This window comes from Siniperca chuatsi, linkage group LG21 (assembly GCF_020085105.1).
Source record: "Siniperca chuatsi isolate FFG_IHB_CAS linkage group LG21, ASM2008510v1, whole genome shotgun sequence".
NCBI classification, from domain to species: Eukaryota; Metazoa; Chordata; class Actinopteri; order Centrarchiformes; family Sinipercidae; genus Siniperca; species Siniperca chuatsi.
Genome location: NC_058062.1, coordinates 14,788,886 through 14,810,501, shown reverse-complemented (window position 1 = coordinate 14,810,501; position 21,616 = coordinate 14,788,886). Strand labels below are relative to the sequence as shown.

The window sequence follows — 21,616 nt, the reverse complement described above, 5'->3', positions numbered from 1 at the left end:
TGTAATAAAAACTCAGATGTAGTGATCAAATATTAATATTGATCTTAGTGGGGAGGGAAGTGTCATATCATGGCAGTTCATTGAAATGACTTCTCCTGAGAATTGTATATAGGACTGAAATTATTAGTTGATTAATCAATTAGACGAACAACAGAAAATGTATTGGAAACTATTTTGATAATTGAGTAATTGGATAAGTAATTTTTCAAGCAGAAATATCAAACATTTCCTAATTCCAGCTTCTCAAATGTGAGGATTTGCTGTTTTATATCAGTGTTAAGTGAATATCTTAAGGTTTTGGACTATTGGTTGGACAAAGCAAGACATTTGAAAACATCATCGTGAGCTCTGGGAAATGATGGTGGGCATTTTTCATGATTTTCTGACATTAAATAGACCGAATTAGTCAAGATTATGATTGTCAGATTAATCCACAATGAAAATAATTATTAGTTGCAGCTGTTATTTTATCTATGCCTGTATAAAAGCATAGGCTGGCCTGGTACCAATTCTATATAGCTATAACATTTACAGATTAATGAAGATTTATTATTATTATTGCTTTCATTGTAATTTACATTTATCTCGACAAATGCTACCCCTCTTGTAAAGTCCACGTGTTAAATATATAATGACAAAAGTATTTGACATTTGTGATCACTAGTAAAATCAGTGAGAATTTCATGGTCAATTGGTGTAGCCTGCAGAAACGGTAGCTGTCACGTTTTCCTCTACATTAAATGCGCCACACGTTTTCATTTTTGTTCAATTGTTCGACCTGCTCTTCTTGAAATATTGAATGTTTAATAAGCCTGTATGGTTTTTGAAATAAATATTAATAAATTTTTTTTTTTTTTAAATTAAAAAAAATGCGCCACACGCCATCTTTGTTGTGGGCGAACGACGTCAGGCGATGACGGAAGCATTTCCTTTCCTGTGATTGGTGGAATTCGGTCATGCCAAAGGTCACGTATATTTGGCGCTCTTCATTCACAACCAGTCTGGCGCGTTTTTGAAACAGCAACATACGTCAAGAAACATGTATTTTGAATTTCTACTCAGAACAACTGGGAAAATATCCGTGTAACGTGTTTCACTTTGAAGTCATATATCCGTGGCTGACGTGGAAAATGTTTGGACCCCTTTTGGGACCTGAGAGGAGCGGTGCTGCTTTGAGAGTAGCATCTAGCGAAGTCTGCTAGCTTGTTGTTTTACAGTGAAGTTTATATGTCTGGTGGCAACAACAGCTGTCCGACTCACACAATGAACTTTGTCGCTGTTCATTCATACACACACAGCCACACGCGGGGAAGTGAATAAGAAAAGGCAAGAAGACGGTCTCTGAAGTTGCGACAAGTCACTGGGTCAGCATTGTCGGTGAGTGTTTTCCTCGACCTTTTGTTTTTCTGGTTGCCCGTCTGTCATATGGCACAAATACTGTAAGAGCTACTGGGCGCCATGTCAGGAAAAATAATAACTTTTATGTTACTTGCTGTCCCTGACCCCTATATTAAATTATATACATGCTGTAGATAAGGATTTTTATTCAGACTTTGCTTCACCAGAACTCTTAACTTCCTGCATAGTATGGTATTGATGCTGTTTCACAGTACAGTGTATTGTACAGGGCTGTAATGTTTACAGTGTCAACGGTGTCAGATGAAGGTTGATTTTGAGTAAAATATAAATAATCGATTTTGAATTGTGCAGTTTGTTTCTTTAAAACATTCACAGACATTGAGTGTTGTGGTTTTAACTTAAGTGTTGAAAGGTTAATGAAAACATTTAGACACTGCTAAAAACTCATGTTAAAGTGATTATTTGCAGGTTGTTGGGTTCTAACACTTGAAAGGGCATTGTGCTAGGTATCCTGTCATCCCTGAAGATAATTGTTGTGGAACTTTTGTCTTTATTCAATAATTCTGGTAAGGAAGGACAGGAAAGATAGGGAGAGAAAGGTGTATGTGATGAAGCTTCCCAGCTGGAACTGATCCGGGGACAATGAGTGTACATGGCATGCGACCTAGACCACCAAACTGCCAGGAAATCTAACACTTTGTCTGAATCTCTGATGTTCTCTTCAGTGATTTACTTCTCTTTCAGATCTCCATGTGCATAACACTGTTTTCTTTTGCTTAAGATCTCTTCAAAGTATGGCTGGTGTTGTGGCTATGGCATCTGTCATTGAGGACTTTGACACCCAGGTATTTCTATGACACAGATTTGGGCTATACATAGCATACAGAAGCTGTTGTAAAGTGTTTGATTAACTTTGTCACTCCTTTTACAGCCTTGCAAGAAATCTCGCAAAGATGGTGGCAGTTCTGTTGTCAAGACAATCACAAACTATTTCTCTCCTGTGCCCAAGCCTGTGGAGAAACCCTTTTCTCCTCCTCGCTCCAACAACATCATGGACTACTTTAGCCGGAAAGCTCCGTCCTCTAAAGAAAAGACCAGCTCACCAGAACAGCCAAATGAGAACTGTCAGATGTCTCAGATTGCAGAAAAACACACCAGCCCAGAGGCAGCAGTGAAACAGCCATCTCAGAAACGGGGTAGAAAGGGCAGCAAAGCTGCAAGGAAACTTGTGGAGGCTGAAACTGTTAGCTCCACAGAGGAAGAGAGCTGCCTGATTGTAGAAGAACCACATGATAGCAGAGAAGCAATCAGCAACTGTGGTGTTCTTGGCAGTGATACAGCAGCCCTGTTGGTGCAGCTTAGTACTGAGGCTTGTATCACTGTGGGAAAATCAGAGGGGAATGCCACTAAGACTGTCAGTGTTGAGCAGGCTGAAGAAGATGGTTCCAAATGTGGGGACAATGTCAAACTTAAACCAGATCTGAATAGTACTGAATTATCTCCAATCGTACCTTCAAAAGATAAAGTAAAACCGGTCAAAACTGTTGCACGAAATTCTAGGAAGAGGCAGCAACAGGAGGCAAAGCATTTAGAACCAGAGGAGAACGAAAAAGAGAGCTCCTTGTGTGATGTTAGTATGGAGGTCAATGTGAGTGAGGCCTCTCAGTTAAACAGCAGCACAGTCACTATCTCCTTTGAGGATTTTGTGCGGAGTCAGAGCCAGAGCAAGGGTGAAGAGGACATAGAAGATGAACAGGGCAAAGAAGATGAAAGTAAAATCACAACAGAGGCAGAAAAAATGGACAGTGACCAGTTGGATATCCCAAAAACTGAAGAAAACATAGGTTCTGTGGAGCTACCTCTCCAAGTCTCCCCCCGAACTCTCACCTTTCAGGCTGAAGTGCATGTAGTGTCACCCAAACACGAAGCAACCAAGGCGGTGGGAAAGTTAGCTTCTATCTTCAACAGGAGAAAAGCAGCGATGAGTCCTGCAGAGGTTGTATCGTCTCCTCACATAGAGGCTGGACTCCAAGTTCCTTCCACCTCTCTGACTGTCAAGCGGAAATCCAATGTGGTTCTTCAAGAGGAAGATCTAGAGCTGGCTGTACTTGAGAGTGAATCCACGCCCAAGTGCAGTGAGGCAGAGAGGAAGCAGTTCATGGCTGCCTTTAAACAGCCCAGTCTGGATGCATCCAAAACCAAGCCTGGTAAGAGCCAGGGCAAACAGAAGCATCCTGGAGAGAAGGTTTTGGATGATGCAGACAAAGAGGCTGAAGAGGACGCTGTAATTCCACTCTCCATTGAGCAAGTCCCTGCTGCCTCTCAGGGAAAAAAATTAGCTAAAAAGAAACCAGCAAGAAAAGACAGAAAGAAAGCTAAAGAAGAAAAGGAGGCAGTCACCACCACTCCAGCTCCTGCCAAAGAAACAGTGGCCACGATTGTTGAGGTTGATGATAAAAGAGAGGAGCCTCCCATCACCTCAACTCCTTCCGTCCCAGCGGTGAGGAGGTCCAGAAGAGAGGCTGTAGTCAGGCAAGCACTTGAGGCCACCCCAACAACTCCTATCAGAAAAACCAGGAGACACAACAAGGATGCTGCTGTTGCTAATGACAGCCCCGCAAAGATGTCAACCCCAAAAATACGCAAGTCCAAACACGGACTCTTCGTAGCAGAGATGGTGTGCCCACCTGACACGAAAGAAAGTCCAATCAGGTGACATATGCATATAGTTATGATTTAATACTATTACACTTTCTGTGAAAAGCATTTTGGGTGCATTTATACACTCAGTTGCCAGTTTATTAGGTACACCTAGCTAAAACTAATGCAGTACAAAAGTTATGTATCAGTTTCAACAAAAACTGAACGTGTTTTTAAGAGAGGTGTTGATTAAGCTGTAGGATCATTTTGGAGGCTGTATGTTGTGGTGTTGTTGAACTGTATTGAATTATACAGAGAGAGAGGTTTTTCTGTTATTTAGCTTGCCCTCTGATATAAATGGGGTGGACAAAATAATAGAAACACCTCAGTAACACAACACAATACAGTTCAATAGCACCACAGACTACAGCCTCCAAAATAATCATATAGTTGAATCAACACCTCTATAAAACAGTTTCAACAAAAACTGAACATTATAACCTTCATGAAGGGAAAATTTATTGCTGGACTGTATTAGACAGTGTATCAGTTTTAGCTAGGTGTACCTAATAAACTGGCAACTGAGTGTATATGTATGTGTTATGTGTAATGTTCTAATCTTTTTCGTGTTCTTAAATGTTTTCTTTTTCAAAAGGATTAGATTTACTAGACTCCATAGAAATGTTTCCATGACCGAGGCTGAAAGTGGAAGTGGCATAAACACTTCTTTGGCTACTAAAGTAAGTATGATATTTTTTACAAACTGGACAAATTCTAAATTCAATGAATTGCTGTACTGCCTTGACAAGGAACAACATATTTAAACATTATCATAATTATGGGCTGAGGATGATGATGAAGTACTCTCTTTATCTTTTTCAGACAGCAAATGAGTCTAAAAAAAGGAAGCAGGCAAAGAAGTTGGTGAAGAAAGCCAGAGTGATTCAACGGAGTAAAAAAACTGCTGTCAAGGAGAAGGGCACCTTAAGGCGTTCCTCACGAACTGAGACCTCCACCAAGAAGAGCTACTGTGAGGATGAGGTACAGTTAAAGGCCATTAAAACAAATGAATCACAATTTTGAAGGGAAAGTTTTGTTGTTGTTTTTTTTTTTTTTTACATGAATTGGTTACTGAAACGGTATGAACATGAGCTCAGGGACGGAGTCCTGCAGTCCATATCTTTTGACTTGTCATCCAAAAATTGACCCATAAAATGTTTTAAGCAACAAAACAACACACATCGTTTTACTTTGTCATAACAGAATAAAACATCTTTGTGTAACTGTGCTTCTCTTCGCAGATCTTGTTTTGTTGTACACAAATGCATAAATACACATTGAGCCTGTTCACATTAACTTTGCAGCCTTGTTATAGAGACCTTGTTGCAACATGTACAATTTATAATTTATCGTGAAATTGTTTAGCACTTATTTCCTCAGTAGTCTGTCTTGTGAAAATAACTGTAGCAAACCCACTGAGAAGCAGGTGTACTCAGTCCATTCTTAAGGGCCTAGCAGCTTAATATGGCACAATGTAGAATAAATGTTTCACTCTTATTTGGGATTGCTGGCAAGAGTTATGATGAAACCAGTTACAGATCAATATTTATGAAGTACTGTAAAGTCCTACAAAAGTAATTTGTTTACCACAGGAACCAATTCAAGGATTCTTAAGGATGTGGCTCTTGTTCAGGTATTTAAATTGATCAAATCTGAACAGTTGTCACTCCTAATGAGCTGGACATAAACACTGGGAAATTTCAGGGACCTCCACAATGTCACCATGGGCCACTTTCACAATACAACACAAAAATTAAGGCAAAAACCTAATTTGTGTATTCACTCATCTTTTTCTCATGTGGTTTGTTTTATCAGGATTCTGTCATCTGCCTGGAGGAAGACCAGACTGTCGCTCCTCAGACGGCACCAGAAAAGAGTAAAACCCAGAAGCCTTTACGCAGTCTAATTGATGTTCTGGGAAAACCCACACCTGTTGGCAAAGAGACCAAGGCTGCCCCAGGTAGTCTTTCCCACTCTAAATGGCCCCTTACTGTTTAGCATTTTGCTGAAATGTCATCTAATGGTGCCGTGTTTTCTTTCTCACAGGCTCCAAAGTGGCCTTGCTGGGCCAAGAGAAGACTGCTCGGAAGGGGTTGGCGGTGATTTCCATCTTTGATGAGAGCAGCCGTGAGGGCTCTGAAAACTCCCAGGATGATGAGCAGTTCAGGGCACGCAAAGAGTTCTTGAAGAGTGGCCTCCCTGAGTCCTTCAGGAAACAGATAGCCAAGACCGCTGCCTCCAAGGAGGCCTACTCTCTCTCCTGTTGCTCCTTTCAACCAGTAATACATGTGAAGCAACCACCAAGCGGTAGGCCAAGCCTTCATAGAAATACGCATGTGGTCTTCTTCATTTGAAAATTAACAGTATTTTTATTTTCTGATACTTAATACTTTTACACCACTACAGTTCAGATGAAAATATTATACTTTTTACTTCACTACATTTATTTGATAACTTCAGTAACTAGTTACTTTGCAGATTCCGAATAATAATACAAAATATTATCAACAAATAAATTATGATATATTATTATAGCTCAAGATAAGACTTCATTGATCCCCAGGGGGGAAATTCACAAGCTAACCAGCAGTTTATAAAGTAATTAAAATTAGTCCCAGCTTTACCAGCTGCCATATTAAAGTGATGTATACATCAAAGCATTGATAAATATAATTCAATAATATAATATACGTGATTCTGAGAGGGGCCATTGTGCATAATAAGTACTTTTACTTTGGGTACTTTAAGTATATTGTGAATGCTAATACTTTTGTACTTTTGTAAATTTCGAATGCATAACTTTTACTTTACTTTATAGTAGAAACAGAGTATTTATATAGTGTGATATTGCTACTTTTACTTAAGTAAATTATCTCAGTGCCTCATCCACCACTGTCCCCTCATCAGCATTATCTAACAGTTGGTTAAATAATGAAATTATTTTATTAAGAGCCCAGTAAAACTTGTTTTTGTTGTGTATTGACAGATTGCCCTCTTTGGAGTCTACTATGGCCTGAGTCTTTGTTACTGAGTCATCTGAAAGAACAATGGTGCCAAACATCTAACCCATGTCCGTCTGTTAGTGGCTCCCTTTGTGTGAAGACAGAACCGGCGCGTAGAGCCTTTTGTGAACGGGTATGTTGAAATGAATGTAATGACCTGATTGTCTTTGTACCTTTGTCCCTAAATGTTCAAGGTCAATTCCAGACCAAGGCACATCGACCTGTTGAGGATTTTGTTACACGTTTAGCAGGATCGATATTTCAGAACACAGCTATAAACAGCTAGTTTATGGCTGTTTAACAGCAGACACGATATTTAATAATAGTATTTTTCCTTTTGAAGGGTTCTGGCTGGAGACCTGAGATCTCTGAAAGTGTTCGTCGGCTTTTAATGGAGGAGGTCAGCACTTCTAACCCTCCCTTCCCTGTTCAGATGTTCATCACTCGCTTCCTGAAGAGACGCACTGACCACCAGCAGCAGTGCACAGCCTCAGGTCAGTCTGACAGTCAATTTTTACACTCAAATGTAGATACGTTGTATTACAAAGCATCAGATTGCAGTAACAGTTTATTTTAGGCTGTTATTAAACTTGATTTCCTTAATCATTTTAACTGTATTCAATAGTTACCCTATATTTATTTGCTAGCATCTACAAGAAGAAAAGTTGTGCAAATGCTCATGAATTTTTAAGTTGCCCAATCTGCCTTTAAAGCACAAATATTAGGGCAGTATTTTAATCAGTTAATGTTTACAAACAATTTAAAATGAACTGCAGCCAAATTAGAGACAGAGTTAGAGCATACAATCAAAATTATTCTCAACATCCATTGCATGTTACTTACTAGAACCAGAGGCTGTAACCAGAGTCACAAGCACCACACTGCCAGCTGAACCAGTAGGAGGGAAGAGAAAGAGGATGGATGATGAAGGGGAAATGACAGTGAAGGTGACTAAGAAGCAACGGGCCAACTCTTCAGAAGAGAAAATTTCCACATCTGAGCCTGAGCAAATGAAAAGGGGAGGCCGTACGAGACGAGCTCAGAGATCCAGGACAGAGGAGGGGGCGAATGAAAAAGCCAAGCCTTCAGTCAAAACTGAAGATGACTCTGTGGCTGTGCTTAATGACTTGCTTTTGGGAGAGGACCCTGGAAAAAAAGGTGAGGTAACAAATATTGTGGTCTGAATCATCCCATTTTTACTATAACTCTCTATGAGAGCCACGGCTGATTGGCTCTGATAGTGAAGTGTGGGTAACGGTTTAGTGCTTTGAGTAAAGTATAAAAATAGAGCTGCTGTCATTGACTCCACCACAACAATGTATAGTTATCTTAAAAGAGGAAAACACACCTGCCAAACATGACAGCTTTCATACAAGACCCAAAGGTATGCTAGTAAGAGATCATTTGTGCCCTCATGGTTAACATGTTTGCTGAATTCATCCAGTTGATGTCTGTAAACTTCATTGGCTGTCAGTTTTATCACGTAGCAAATAAAGCCTTAAAGTCTTGTCTACAGATGTGGTGAAGGAGGACATGTTATGGACAGACAAATATCAGCCCCAGCACTCCAGCGACATCATTGGCAACACTGCTTCAGTGAAGAGGCTGCACAGGTGAGGAACTAAAACTGCTTTAGTTTCACTGCACCAATGTAACAACCATAGCCACTGTATTTCCTTTATACCATATCTCTTAAATGGTATCAGCACATTATGCAAATTTGCACAATATGGGCTTGGGACCACTGTTGGTCACCACATTATATCAGGAACACAGGGGCGAATGTTTCATGTTTCTTTTGTTGAACAGCTGGCTAAAGGAATGGAAACTCCGTGCAGACCGAGAAGAGAGAAAAAAGCAGAAAGACAAGAAACAAGAGGAAGGCAGTAATGGTGGGAGATTAGAAAAATGCCTTTTCTCTTCATAACTGCTTTTGTTGGCTTGATGCTTGTTTGTTTTGACTGCATGATGGCTCTTTGTGTCCAGACGCAGACTGGGACTGCAGAGAAGACGATTCCCAGGATGGAGAGGACATGTTGTGTAATACAGTGCTCATCACAGGACCCACTGGAGTTGGAAAGACTGCTGCAGTCTATGCTTGTGCCCAGGAGCTGGGCTTCAAGGTACAAAAGCTTCAGGGTACATAACTGTGACACTTGTGTAGGATTTAGCATCCTCATTTCCTAACTTCCCTCTGGTCTCCCAAGGTATTTGAGGTAAATGCTTCATCTCAGCGGAGTGGTCGTCTAATTCTGTCCCAGCTGAAGGAAGCCACTCAGTCACACCAGGTGGACAGTCAGGGGGTCAACGCCCACAAACCCACCTACTTCAACAGTTACAGCACAAGCAGCAGCGCTGGCACTGTCAGGCCTGGATCCTCTCCCAGTATGTACAGAACTGACACTCACGTTTCTAATGAGTTGCTGGCTTGTGAGAGGATCTATTTTATGCAGATTTTGCTTGTGGTTGGATTTGTATTCAATAGGAATACAAGATGAGCACAAACTGTTGGAAACTGATTGTTTTCTTCATCTTCCAGAAAAGGTTAACTCTCCCCGTAGGGTGGTTTCCTCTCCTAGGAAACATCCCCAGTCCCCAAGAGGTGCTAAAAGAGGAGGCCTGGCTCCCACCTCTTTAACTAACTTCTTCAAAATGGGTCGACCCACCCACAAGGAGACACCTAACACTAAGAAGAATGAACAAACAGGTAAATACACCTTCAATGTGTCAATTCTTTACTTATATGATGATGTAATCTTCATGAAAAGTTTTTATCAGGACTTTAACAGTAACTATTTTTATCTCTCCCTCATCTCTTCATATAGCTGCTTCCAAGAAAGTCATAAAAGCAAACGTGTGTGCCAATAAGCAGAAAGACCCTGCAGTCAAATCACCAACAGCTACCACCCCTAAAGAGAAAAACAATGAAGAGCAGAACAAAAAGACTGCCATCTCGCTTATTCTGTTTGAAGAAGTGGATGTTATTTTTGATGATGACTCAGGGTTTCTAGCTGCCATCAAGACATTTATGACCACTACCAAGAGGCCAGTAATTCTCACTACCAGCGGTGAGTAGAAGGGGAAAGGTCAAAGGCGATGTCTTACAGTTTGGCCTGTGTTGATCGTATTTATTTATACTCTGTGTCCGGTCTTTTGAGTTTAAATTAAATCTTGTACATTTTGTAGATCCTGCTTTCAGCACCATGTTTGATGGCAACTTTGAAGAGATCCTTTTCAAAACGCCCTCCTTGGTGAGTGGACAATTTCTAAACATGTTTCACTGTTAGATCTTATTGGCTGAATGAGTTTAATGTGGCTTGATCTTGTGATGCTAATCAAGTGGGAGAGATCACTTATCAAAATGTAAAAAAAAAATGCGCATCAGTCAGTTTTTCAGTTGTCCCTCTCTCCTTGGTACAGTTGGATGTGGGCAGCTTCCTCCGGCTGTTGTGTCTGACAGAGGACATGAGGACAGACCTATGGGACATCAGCTCGCTGCTCAGACTCACTGGCTGTGACATCAGGCAGAGTTTACTGCAGCTGCAGTTCTGGACTCGCAGTGCAGGAGGTCGCAAAGTAACCAGGCCATTGTCGCACATTGGCAAAAATGGTAAGGAGATGAGCTGTAGGAAACGTAAGAAAAAGCTGGAGTAGTTTTGTTGTCGATAACTTGATTTCGCTTTATTTAAGTTTTTAATGTCTTGTAGATGTCAATAACTGTTGTCTGTTTTTTTTAATCAGTTGAGAAGCATTTTTAAAATCAAACCACTTCTGTCTGCTGTTAACATGGAGAAAGTTATTTGTGCCTTTTATTTTATCCCGTCTGGATTACTGTAACTCTGTATTCTGCACTCAGTAAAAAAAAAAAAAGCATTAAATCGTCTGCAGCCCAACATGCAGGTGCTCAGCTTTTAACTTTTAACAGCTTTGTACCATGAGAAGAGAACACATTTCCCCAGTTTTAGCGTCCCTTCATTGGGTTTGCGTTGCTTCCAGAACAAATATTAAATATTTTATTAATCACAGACAAAGCATTAAATGGGTTAGCACCAAACTACATCTGACGTGCTAAACCGATATATACAAGGGCACTTAAGTCAGCAGAAAAAACATGTAGACTTGCAACCTTACATTTGCTGTCATGGCACCTAAACTGTGGAATGAATTACCGTTCACAATCCGCACAGCATTATTGCCTCTTGTGTCATTTGTTAAAGCACTTTGTAACGGTTAAGAAAAGTGCAATAAAAATAAAGTTATCACTGTTATTATTAATTACTTTTTAACCTAATATGTATTTTTTTCTCTCCTCATTTACATTAAAAGCTGAACATAAGCCAGATGAAGAGGCAGCAGGCATGTCTGAGTGTGCAGTGACTGTCCCATCCACTCTCCCTCCCTGTGACAGTGGCTGCACTGAGAGCATGCTGGGCCTGCTGAACATTGAACCTGGGAGAGACATTTGGGAGCTGCTCAGGGTAAACTCAATAACCTTATGATTTCTTCTTCTTTCCTGATTCATATTGTACTTGATTTAAGATATTGACCAGTTATGTGTTATCAACAGAGCCAGAATCCGGTGTTATGCTGGGAGCTGCTGACAAACAGCAGGCGACGAGGAGTAGACCTGCTCTATTCCAACATGGAGACACTCTTACCTCTACCACTCACACAGCTGACTACCTCTATCTACAAACTGGAGCAATCTGTTTCTGTATCACAAGACCATCCTTCTGTTAATCCAGAAGAGCTGCTGTCCACCTTCCCGCAGTTTGACACGCTGGCATCCCATGCCAGGGTATTGCACACGGCAGAGTCGGCGGATTGCTCGGACGATGGCAGTCCAGTTAAAATGTCAAACAGAATGAGGAAGAACAAGAGGCGGCACTGTCTACCTGACCAGGATGGACCGCACTCTGACTCGGACTCAGAGGACGGTTTTCCATCTCTCTGCAGGCCGCAGGCCGCTCCTCAGTTTAGGGAGGAAGTCAAAGAGAGTTTATTTTCAGAGACAGTGAAGAGGAAGCCACTGACTCCTGAGGAGCGGGTAAAAAGTCTCCCAGTTTCCCAGTGTCTAGTATCAATAGCTGACTTTTTCGACAACATGTCCTACATGGACTCCTCCTTGCTTGGTCATCCAGTAGGGGGTGACAATCACAGAAGAATGTCACCAGTGGGTGCAGTGGTGAAAGATGGGATGACAGATGAGTCGAGGGTTGAAACTGGCAGAGGGAGTTGGGTGAGAGAAGAGCTCGTCTTGGAGATCCCGGCTGCTGTGGAGGCTCTGAGCTTCCGCAAGTGTCGGGTTTCAGTAGCAGAGGCCTGGGACAAAGCCCAACAACTAGAAGGGGAGCTGGGAAAGGAGACCACAGCAGAACTCACCCTCCCTGTGGCCGCTCATCATGAAGGTTACAGCTTCACTCAGGACAGCCCTCACCCACAGTGAGTCTTACTAGTCTTTCGTTACATAATGTTATCAACTTTTGTATAGTATAAACTTCCTGCACTGTGACCCAGTCAGCATGATATTGGCCACAGAATGAATGAATTATAACTCTGACCAGTTAAACCAGTTCAAAGAAAGGTAATGTGTATTTATATGTTTTAGGCTGGTCCAGCGGAGGACAGAAGTGATGGAGAGTCTGATGTTCAATGGAGTGTTTGGCACTCTGGGCAACAGACCAGCAGCTGCTCTGGACTACTTGCCAGCCCTGCGCACCATCTGCAGATCAGAGCAGCTTAAGGAGCAGGGCAAGGTTAAACGAAGGTGAGCATGCAGAAACCATAGTTAGTTTTTCACTTGGTGAGCAGCATCAGATCTTGGTTTAAACTGTGGGCAGGATGTGGTTCCTCAGGCAGCCAGTAGCTAACTCATATAATGATGTAGGTTTTGTTTTTGTTTTGACACCAAGTGCGTATAACCGACAGGCTTTAAATGTGTTAAAGTGTAAACTGAATTGTAATTGTATGCAAGACATGGTGCATGCATGCAACTCATGCAAATGCAGCCAAGTCTGTTGAAATAGGTCCACAGAAAACTGAGCTGTTTTGTCCTCCTCCAGGTTCCTGCACTACCTAGATGCGATCCATCTGGGTCTTGGAAAGAGCACTCTACAGCACCTCGCTGAAGACTTCCCCTAAACCAGAGAGGAGATCAGACGTGTCCTCATGATCACATAGAGGCCTTAAACAAATATTGCCCTTTTAAGGTCCACAGGTTTTGGTTATTAAATTGGAAGGAGGAACACATTTACAGGTTTTGTTGTGGCACAAGGATGAATAGTGGGGCAACAACATAAATCTTTATGGTCCTGACCTCAGCATGAGATGAGGTGGCTAATCAGTCAGTGGTGTGTGCACAAAAGACTCTGGTGAAGCTTCCACATATTTCTTCTAAGATGGAAATGACTGAATCACTGAATACAGAAAAGGTATTCGCACTTGAAGAGCGCACTGCTAAATAACCTCTAATGTTGTCTGATTCAGCACAGCTTTTGGTGCTTTCAAAGAATGCACTAAAGATTGCTACTTTATATGATTTTTGTAATAAGCTGTGCTGGAGTGTGTTTTTTTTTTTTTGTACAGTAGTGTTTTATACCTCGAAGCCTCATTTATCAATTTGCTTTGCATTTTGCAAAGTATTTTTAAAAAGTAGAAACTGCTTTTGAAGGAGCAAGTATGTATCATTAATGATTTGTAAGAGATTAACATGTAAAATAGAAGTTGCTTGTGTATTTGTAAAGGCTGTGTGTCATTCTCCACTCAAAGTACTGTAGATGCATTTCTGTTCAAATTCATAAAAGGTAGAAAGCTTCTGACAGAAAGTGCTGCTGTATTTGTCAGCCCTAAATGTCACCTTCACAATCATCACATGTGATTTTATTTTTTTTAAATGTCATGGGGGGGGGTTCAGCCTTAAACATGTACACTTTATTCACAGTGGGTTTAGTTGTGACCAAATAAAGGTTTATCACAACCAAATAAATAAATTGTCTCACCATTATGTGCTTAATTTCTATCAAATACATTGTCTATCCTGACCTGAGTGTGATTGACGGATTGATATTTTAGGAGCTGGCAGAACATGAAATGATGGCCGTTTACTTTGGGTGCCTAACGCTTGTAAATACTTTTGCCATTACACAGCAGGTAGACTGGTGTCAGGTGAGTTTGTCTTCAAAGGCATGAATGAATGCCTCATCAGCGTTTATATTTGAAAATGAGGAGCACTGCAGAGGTAGATTGTTAAAAACAGTGGTGGAGGAAGTACTCAGATATTTTCCTAAGTGAAAGTAGCAATACCACAGTGTAAAAATACTCTTGGAAGTAAAAGTCCTGCATTCAAAATCTTACTTAAGTAAAAGTACATAAGTATTAGCATTAAACTATGCTTAAAGTACCAAAACTAAAAGTACACATTATGCAGAATGGACCATTTCAGAATAATATATCACTGGATTATAATTAGTGATGCATTAATGTGTAAGCATCACTAATGTTGCAGGTGGTAAAGATGGGGCTAATTTAAGTATTTTATATCCTGCTGGGTACCTTAATCTGTAATAATATATCAGATTTTATTAGTTGATTTATATTTTGTATTAATCTGAATCTACAGAGTAATGTCAAATAACTGTAGAGGAGTAAAAAGTACAGTATTTCACTCCAAAATGTAGTGGAAAAGTGTAGTGTACAAAGTAGCATTAAAATGTAAATACTCAAGTAAAGTACAAATACCTTTAAATTGCACTTAAGTACAGTACTTGAGTAAATGTACTTAGTTACATTCCACCAGTGGTTAAAAAGTACAACCCCCAGTGACAAAAGCAGTCATTGTTTCCGACAGTGCAGCTGGACGCGCTCCAGAGCAGGGACGTATACTTCGTGTTGTGACATCCAAAACTTATCTGTTGCAAGTTCCAGTTTTCATATGGCAGTTTTGTCGGTTGCATTTCCCCACGAGTGAAAGTATGTGACCACAATGTTTAGTTTCGACAGCGGGATTAATCATCGTGTGAGAGGAGACCCCGACTTTTTACCGAAATGGCAAACAGTGAGCGAAACAAGAAGATCTTACTGGAACTGTTGAAGCAGCCGGTAAACAGTCGGTGCGCGGACTGCAGCGCGCCCGGTAAGCAATGTGTCAAAGTCGGTTCACTGGTGATCACTGTTCAGTTTATGTGGTAAACCTACATTCACATGGATTTTTATTTTCCGCTTATTTCAAATATTTTATCAGAATGCGTTCACTGTTTACCATGTTCACTGTTGTGGTAGGCTAGTTTGATTAACTATAATGTTGTATGTTGTATGCCCTCATCATATAATGTGTAATATCAGCTAGTAGGCTACGATTAATTGTAATTGTCACCTCATCATGAGGTCTGGAAGAACGTCTCTGTGTTAAAATGTAGTTTAATGTGATGCTGTAGCCTGCTCTCATGGTGCATATTCCTAAATTAATTTTTGTTTATTCAAAGACACACAAAACCTGGGACTTTGTAATATTCCAGCATAGCAGTACATTGTACAAGGCACATAGAGTGGGAGAACAAAGTGTTGCATTTGACTCCCACCTCTTCTGCACACCTCAGATCCAGACTGGGCATCCTACAAGCTGGGTGTGTTTGTGTGTCTGACCTGCTCTGGCATCCATCGCAGTCTGTCCAGCCGAGTCAAATCTATAAAACTGGACTTCTGGGAGGATGAGCTGGTGGAGGTATGGACTGCTTTATCATGTCCCCACCTCTGTTACTATTGCTATGATAACATATTAGTTCTTCAGGTGAAACGACGAGTTGGCTGTGTCCATGTGTAATCTTTATGTATGTCTTTTTTGGGCCCGAGAAGTTCATGAAATCCAATGGCAACGCCAGCGCCCGAGCTTTGTATGAGAAAGCTGTTCCAGTGTATTACTATCAGCCTCAAGAAAATGACTGTGTGTAAGTATTTTTCTAGGATGTTGATATTCTTCAGAAAGCATTCTTTGTGACTGGTTGATGTCTTCACGAATCTGGTTATGTGTTTATAAGCAACCACAGACTGCTGACAGGGCAGTACCACAAAAAATAGAAAGAAGTGCAACTACTGACTGTAGAAGTGAAATATGGATGAATTTCTGCTGCTAGATCAAAGCTTAACGAATCATGTTCTTGTTGTGATACTGTAGCTTATGTTGACTAGCTGCTGTACAATTGTTTTGCTGTCTAAGAATATTTTTATGTTTGCCCTTGAACCGCAGTGTCTTAAGAGATCAGTGGATTCGGGCTAAATATGAAAGGATGGAATTCACAGGAGAAACCAAGTACCCACCACTTTCATACACCACAGGTGATGTTTTCACTGTTTTCTACCACACGTATACTGTAGAACATACATCTTTATCAGTTTGTTGGTTTAAAACTAACATGAACAATGTGGTTCCTCATACACTTGCAGAATTGTGCAAGAAAAACCTGTTCTTTGCATAACTTAACAGCCAGGAAGTGATAGCCAGATTCTCTTTGCAAAACGTTTGGCTGTGTAACTGAAACATATTTATTTTGAGTAAGACCTGAGTGTATTGAAGCACCTGTGACTCAGTGGATTTCTCTAATTGAATCCAGGTTTCTATGAAGGGATGCTGTGGAAGAAAGGGAAAGAGAACAGCCAGTTTCTGAAGAGGAAGTTTGTACTGTCAGAGAGAGAATTTACCCTGACTTACTACAACAAGGAAAATGTGAGTTCCCTGCAGCTCTGACACAGTTGAACTGCACTGTACGACATAACTGAACAATGATTTTTTGAAAATAAATCTAATTCCTCAATACATCAAGATGTGGAGTTGATATTAATATTTCTTATGTGTGTGATGTAAAGGCATTTGTATTGATTTAATTTGATCTCTTTCTGCTGTAACTTACAGCAGTTTTAACTAGCTTTTTAACTTTATCGTCTCATTAAAACAGTAAATTAAAATGTCAGTTATTCAGTTAAGATAAAAACTGAAAAAAGAAAAGAAAAACAAGACTAAAAATCTTCTGCCATGCTAGCGGCTCCAAGAGGCACAGGGGTGCTTTGAGCTAAATGCTAACGTCAGCATGCTCACAATGACAATGCCAGCATGTTGATTTTTTTAGCAGGTATGATGTTTACCATGTTCGCCATCTTAGTTTAGCGTGTTAGCATGCTAACATTTGCAAATAAGCACTAAAAACAAAGTACAGCTGAGGCTGATGGAAATGTCATACACCAAAGTTTTGGACACATTTAAATTTTGACCTGGTGATGGTGTTAGAGGAAAGGTCAGAGGATCACAATTCATCCTCAGGGGGCCATGAATGTCTGTACCAAATTTCATTACAATCCATCCACTAGTTTTTGAGTTATTTCAGTCTAGAACAAAGTGGTGGACCGACTGACCGGCATTGCCATCCCTAGAGCTGTGCTGCTAGTATGGCAAAAAACTGAGTGTACACACAGCAGCATGCTAATTAAATCCAGTTGTTGTATCCTTTCTACCAACTCTGAAGTGTACATCTATATATTTGTGATCTAGGAGTCCAAAGGCCCTAAAGCTGTAATCGCCATCAAGGACCTAAACGTCACCTTTCAACCAGAGAAGATTGGTCATCCTCATGGGATGCAGCTCACCTACCAAGACAACGATCACACCAGGAATCTTTATGTTTATCACGAGAGTCCTGAGGTGGGACTACATGATCATCCAAACTATAAATATCAGATCTTATACTGATTGTCATACAGTAGCTTTGGGGCTGTGGAGAAGCTCAGGGTCTCTTCTTCTACTCTAGGAAATAGTCACGTGGTACAACGCCATTCGTGCTGCTCGCTATGCGTACCTGAAGACAGCGTACCCGACTGGAAGCAATGAAGAAGTACGTATCAAACCTTATCAAAACCACATTAACGGACAAAATGTTTGGTCATAGTCACTTTTCAGTTACTCCTGGATGTTGATGCACTTTAAAATCTAAACACTAAAAGAAAAATAGCACTTTATTCACAGCTAATGCAGTGAACTTTCACTTTCAGCAGAGTCAACAGCAATACACACTACAGACACTTGCCTCTTTTCGTTTTAAAGCTTTTAAAGCTTAACCTTTACGTCTCTTTGTCAGCTGATACCAAAGATAACAAGAAACTACCTCAAAGAGGGATACATGGAAAAGACAGGGCCATTGGTAAGTTATTAAAGAACAAAAAGTTAAACATATACAGATATGTGTTCTTACATGAGATTTATTCATTAATTTATTATTTATTTTGTCAGAACTGCTACTTTGACTTACGCATGCATTGAGAAAGGCAGTCAAGGCACAGTCTTCACCAGTAGAGTTAGAGTTGTTTGTGACAGTAGAAGTGCATTTGAGAGTGTGTTTCTGTTCCTCATACATAACACAAACACACTTGAATGGCATTTTTTTTGTGAGAACTGATTTGTATGATAGAAGCAGTTGGGGAAATGGAGCTCAGGCAGAAAATGTTCAAATGTATATATCTATAATTTTTCATGTAATTTTTTTTACATTTAAATGTGTTTTTTAACAGCAAAGGGAGCCATTCAAAAAGAGGTGGTTTATTTTGGACTCTCAAAACAGGAAGTTGTTCTACTTCAAAGGCCCGCTGGTGAGGACAAACCTCTTTCCATTCTAACCCAATGCTGTGCATTGCTGTAATGATGTTTGTCAAGCACCATTATGTTTGAATGTTTATGCGTTTTCATTATTGTGAATGTAGGATGCAGAAGAGTTAGGGGTCATTTTCATTGGCACGGAGAGCAACGGCTACTCTGTGAGGGAGTGTGTCCCAAAGCATGCTCGGGGGAACAAGTGGAAGTGTGGCATTTCGGTGGACACGCCCGACCGACACTTTGTCTTCATGTGTGAGCAGGAGAGGGAGCAGAGAGAGTGGCTGGACGCCCTCAGAAAGGTCCTGTACAGGCCCATGGCACCGCAGGATTATACCAGTAAGCAAGGCTAGAAAATACTGCAAACATGTCAACAATGTACAGTGCACAGATACGGTTTATTCTCTCTAATATTCACACACACAAGAACATATTAGTCATTCCTGTCATGTGAAAGCTTTAACTTGATGGATTTTTGGGTTTGTCCTGTAGAGTATGAGAGGATGTTATTAGCCAAGGAGTGATGGAAAATCTCCACCCATAAAACATCTTATTTTCTACATTATATCCTTTTGTGTTCCAAGTTGAACGCGTCTCAACTTTAGCCACATCACACACCATGACAATATTAAACAGCCACCTGGAGAGACACAAAGTCAAGTCAAGTAAATTTTGTTTAAATAGCCCAATATCACAAATCACAATGTCAGGGTTTTTTTCCAAGTTTTCCCTGGAAAGACACATTAAGTCTATATACACTTACTTAGTAGTATCCATAATACTTATATATAAGTATTATGGAATTAAACAATAAATCAAATCTTCTTCCAGCACAAGCAGAGCTGTCTCATACATATTGTTGTCCAACTTTGTTTTCAATAAATAAACCTCCTTATTTACTTCAGATATGTGGCAAACAGAATAACGTAATCCTCCTAACACACTTAAATTATCGCTCTTCCTGTTACTGAGGATGTTTGCACCTTAAGTCTGAGGAGGAAGAAACTGCATCCTGTGTCATCACACAGTTTTATATTTCTGGAACCTGTTCTAACAACACTAAGAGTCTACAGTCGCGTCCGCATGCTAACATGCTCACAATGACAATGCTAACATAATGATGTTAAGCAGGTATGATGTTTACCATGTTTACCATGCTAACATTTGTCATTAGTTAGTAGTAAGTAAGTATTTGGTCATACACCAAAGTACCGGACAAATTAAAATTTTGACCTGATGGTGGTGCTAGAGGAAGGGCCGGCTGTGGCTCAGGTGGTAGAGCGGGGTATTTCAGTTTGGACTAATGTGGAAGACTGACCAGCCGACAGATCGACATTACCATCGCGTCATGCCACTAGTGTGCCTAATTTAAAAAAAAGAAAAGAAAGGTGACTGAGTTATCTGGGTTCTTCTCTGAAAAGTTAGTCCAGAGCAGCTGCTTATGTGTCATGCTTGCACAAACCTGTACACAGCACCACAGAAAGTTGTCATACTCAACCATTGCATTATACATCTGTATGACCCCACTCTAATACTCTTGTTTGTTATTCCAGTTGAAGCCAACATCAGGTATAAAAGATGAACTATGAGAGGTGTGTCAACAGGGTGATGGGGAGAAGACAGCAGCGTTTGAAAACACAAGTGACTGAACTACAGCAGCTCAACAGATGAACAGTGACCTGTATCAGTACTGACTGTTCACCACGTTGCTCCCAGTACTGACTCTCATTTTTGTGTTGTAGTAAAGCATCTTCAACCATGACTCTGACTGTGCCACAGCGTGGATTAAAGACTTCCATCCACTCTCTTTAACTGACACTGAATCTGATACTCAGTCTCAGACTTCAGAAAGTAAATTATGTAAAATCCACTCTTATGACCAAACATACGCCATCACTAGATCAACACTGTTATATTGTAATAGAAGATAGGTTACAGTCACTGCATATCATCATGCCATATTTATGATGTTTTTACATTTTTTATATTTTAAATTTCCTAATGAATAAGCATATAATTTTACATTTGGTAGTGAACATGTTTCACGACACTATGCCCCCCCAAAAATAAATTACTTAAAAAAACCCACGTGTGGCTTAATTCATAGGTTACATGTTAAGTACATGTTGGATAAAACTTTCATATAATTCCAACTTTTTTTGCCCTTTTTACAGCTGTGACAACAGTGTTTTCCATGTACACACAAACAGCATTTGTAAATGGCATTTTTAGCATACATGACTTCGGCAACACTTCTGAATTTTACTGCAAATGAAACTTGATCAATCATGATTACGTTACTGTAATGTGGCCTATAACTTTGGTGCAACCATGATGGATATGAGTTTATTATTATTATTATTATTAACATAAATGTAACAGCTCTTACGTATGTACATGCGTACATACGTAAGAGTGCTACTTATGCTGGTGTACTGTATAGTCACTTTAAAAAAAGCCTCCAAACACCTCAATGTGTTTTGTTTTTTCTTTTTCATCTAAAATTTTATATTTTTAAGGTATAGTAATCATCCCTCATGTTTCCAAAACATGATTTGATTAGATTAGATTTAATTTTGTCATAAACACAACACCCTGGTCCAAATAGATACAAAAAGAAGAAAACAAAACAAAACAAACACAAACAAGTCAAACAGTCAAAACAAGTTCAATCCAATCTGTAAAGACAGAAAATATAAAATGAAATCAAACAAGCTATAAATATCATGTAACAAAACAATGTGTTATCCATAAAACCGAAGAATAACACATGGCAAGAATACTAAAAGTTAATTACGTTTTTAAGTGTATTACCCTCCACTAATGTCACAGATAAGAATCATCGTATTCTGAATCTTTTGTTTAAAAAAAAGTTTAATGTTAAGTTTTTGTTAACAGTAACCGTTTTGATCGTTAACCGGGGAGC

At 40.0% G+C, this 21,616-nt stretch overlaps 2 protein-coding genes across 3 annotated transcripts; both read left to right on the top strand.

Annotated features, from left to right (window-relative positions):
- The first annotated feature begins 934 nt into the window (after positions 1 to 934).
- On the top strand, positions 935 to 14,061 carry atad5a (ATPase family AAA domain containing 5a). Of its 2 annotated transcripts, none has more exons than XM_044181712.1 (22): positions 935 to 1,377; positions 2,141 to 2,204; positions 2,291 to 4,071; positions 4,655 to 4,739; positions 4,882 to 5,040; positions 5,875 to 6,019; positions 6,106 to 6,366; positions 7,046 to 7,194; positions 7,405 to 7,555; positions 7,908 to 8,219; positions 8,566 to 8,674; positions 8,871 to 8,953; positions 9,048 to 9,184; positions 9,269 to 9,446; positions 9,601 to 9,768; positions 9,887 to 10,129; positions 10,248 to 10,312; positions 10,482 to 10,671; positions 11,388 to 11,539; positions 11,629 to 12,503; positions 12,670 to 12,828; positions 13,124 to 14,061. In XM_044181712.1, exons 2-22 carry the CDS (start codon positions 2,154 to 2,156, stop codon positions 13,200 to 13,202), a joined length of 5,532 nt encoding a protein of 1,843 aa, XP_044037647.1. In that variant the 5' UTR covers positions 935 to 1,377; positions 2,141 to 2,153; the 3' UTR covers positions 13,203 to 14,061. The 2 variants fall into 2 exon arrangements, with proteins under 2 accessions (XP_044037647.1, XP_044037648.1); XM_044181713.1 differs by having other exon boundaries at positions 936 to 1,377; positions 8,578 to 8,674.
- Positions 14,062 to 14,893: 832 nt separating this feature from the next.
- Positions 14,894 to 21,164, top strand: adap2 (ArfGAP with dual PH domains 2). Its single transcript, XM_044181017.1, has 11 exons — positions 14,894 to 15,192; positions 15,656 to 15,780; positions 15,912 to 16,003; positions 16,303 to 16,391; positions 16,667 to 16,779; positions 17,599 to 17,748; positions 17,855 to 17,938; positions 18,182 to 18,244; positions 18,612 to 18,689; positions 18,801 to 19,029; positions 20,244 to 21,164. Exons 1-11 carry the CDS (start codon positions 15,105 to 15,107, stop codon positions 20,270 to 20,272), a joined length of 1,140 nt encoding a protein of 379 aa, XP_044036952.1. The 5' UTR covers positions 14,894 to 15,104; the 3' UTR covers positions 20,273 to 21,164.
- The last annotated feature ends 452 nt before the right edge of the window (positions 21,165 to 21,616 follow it).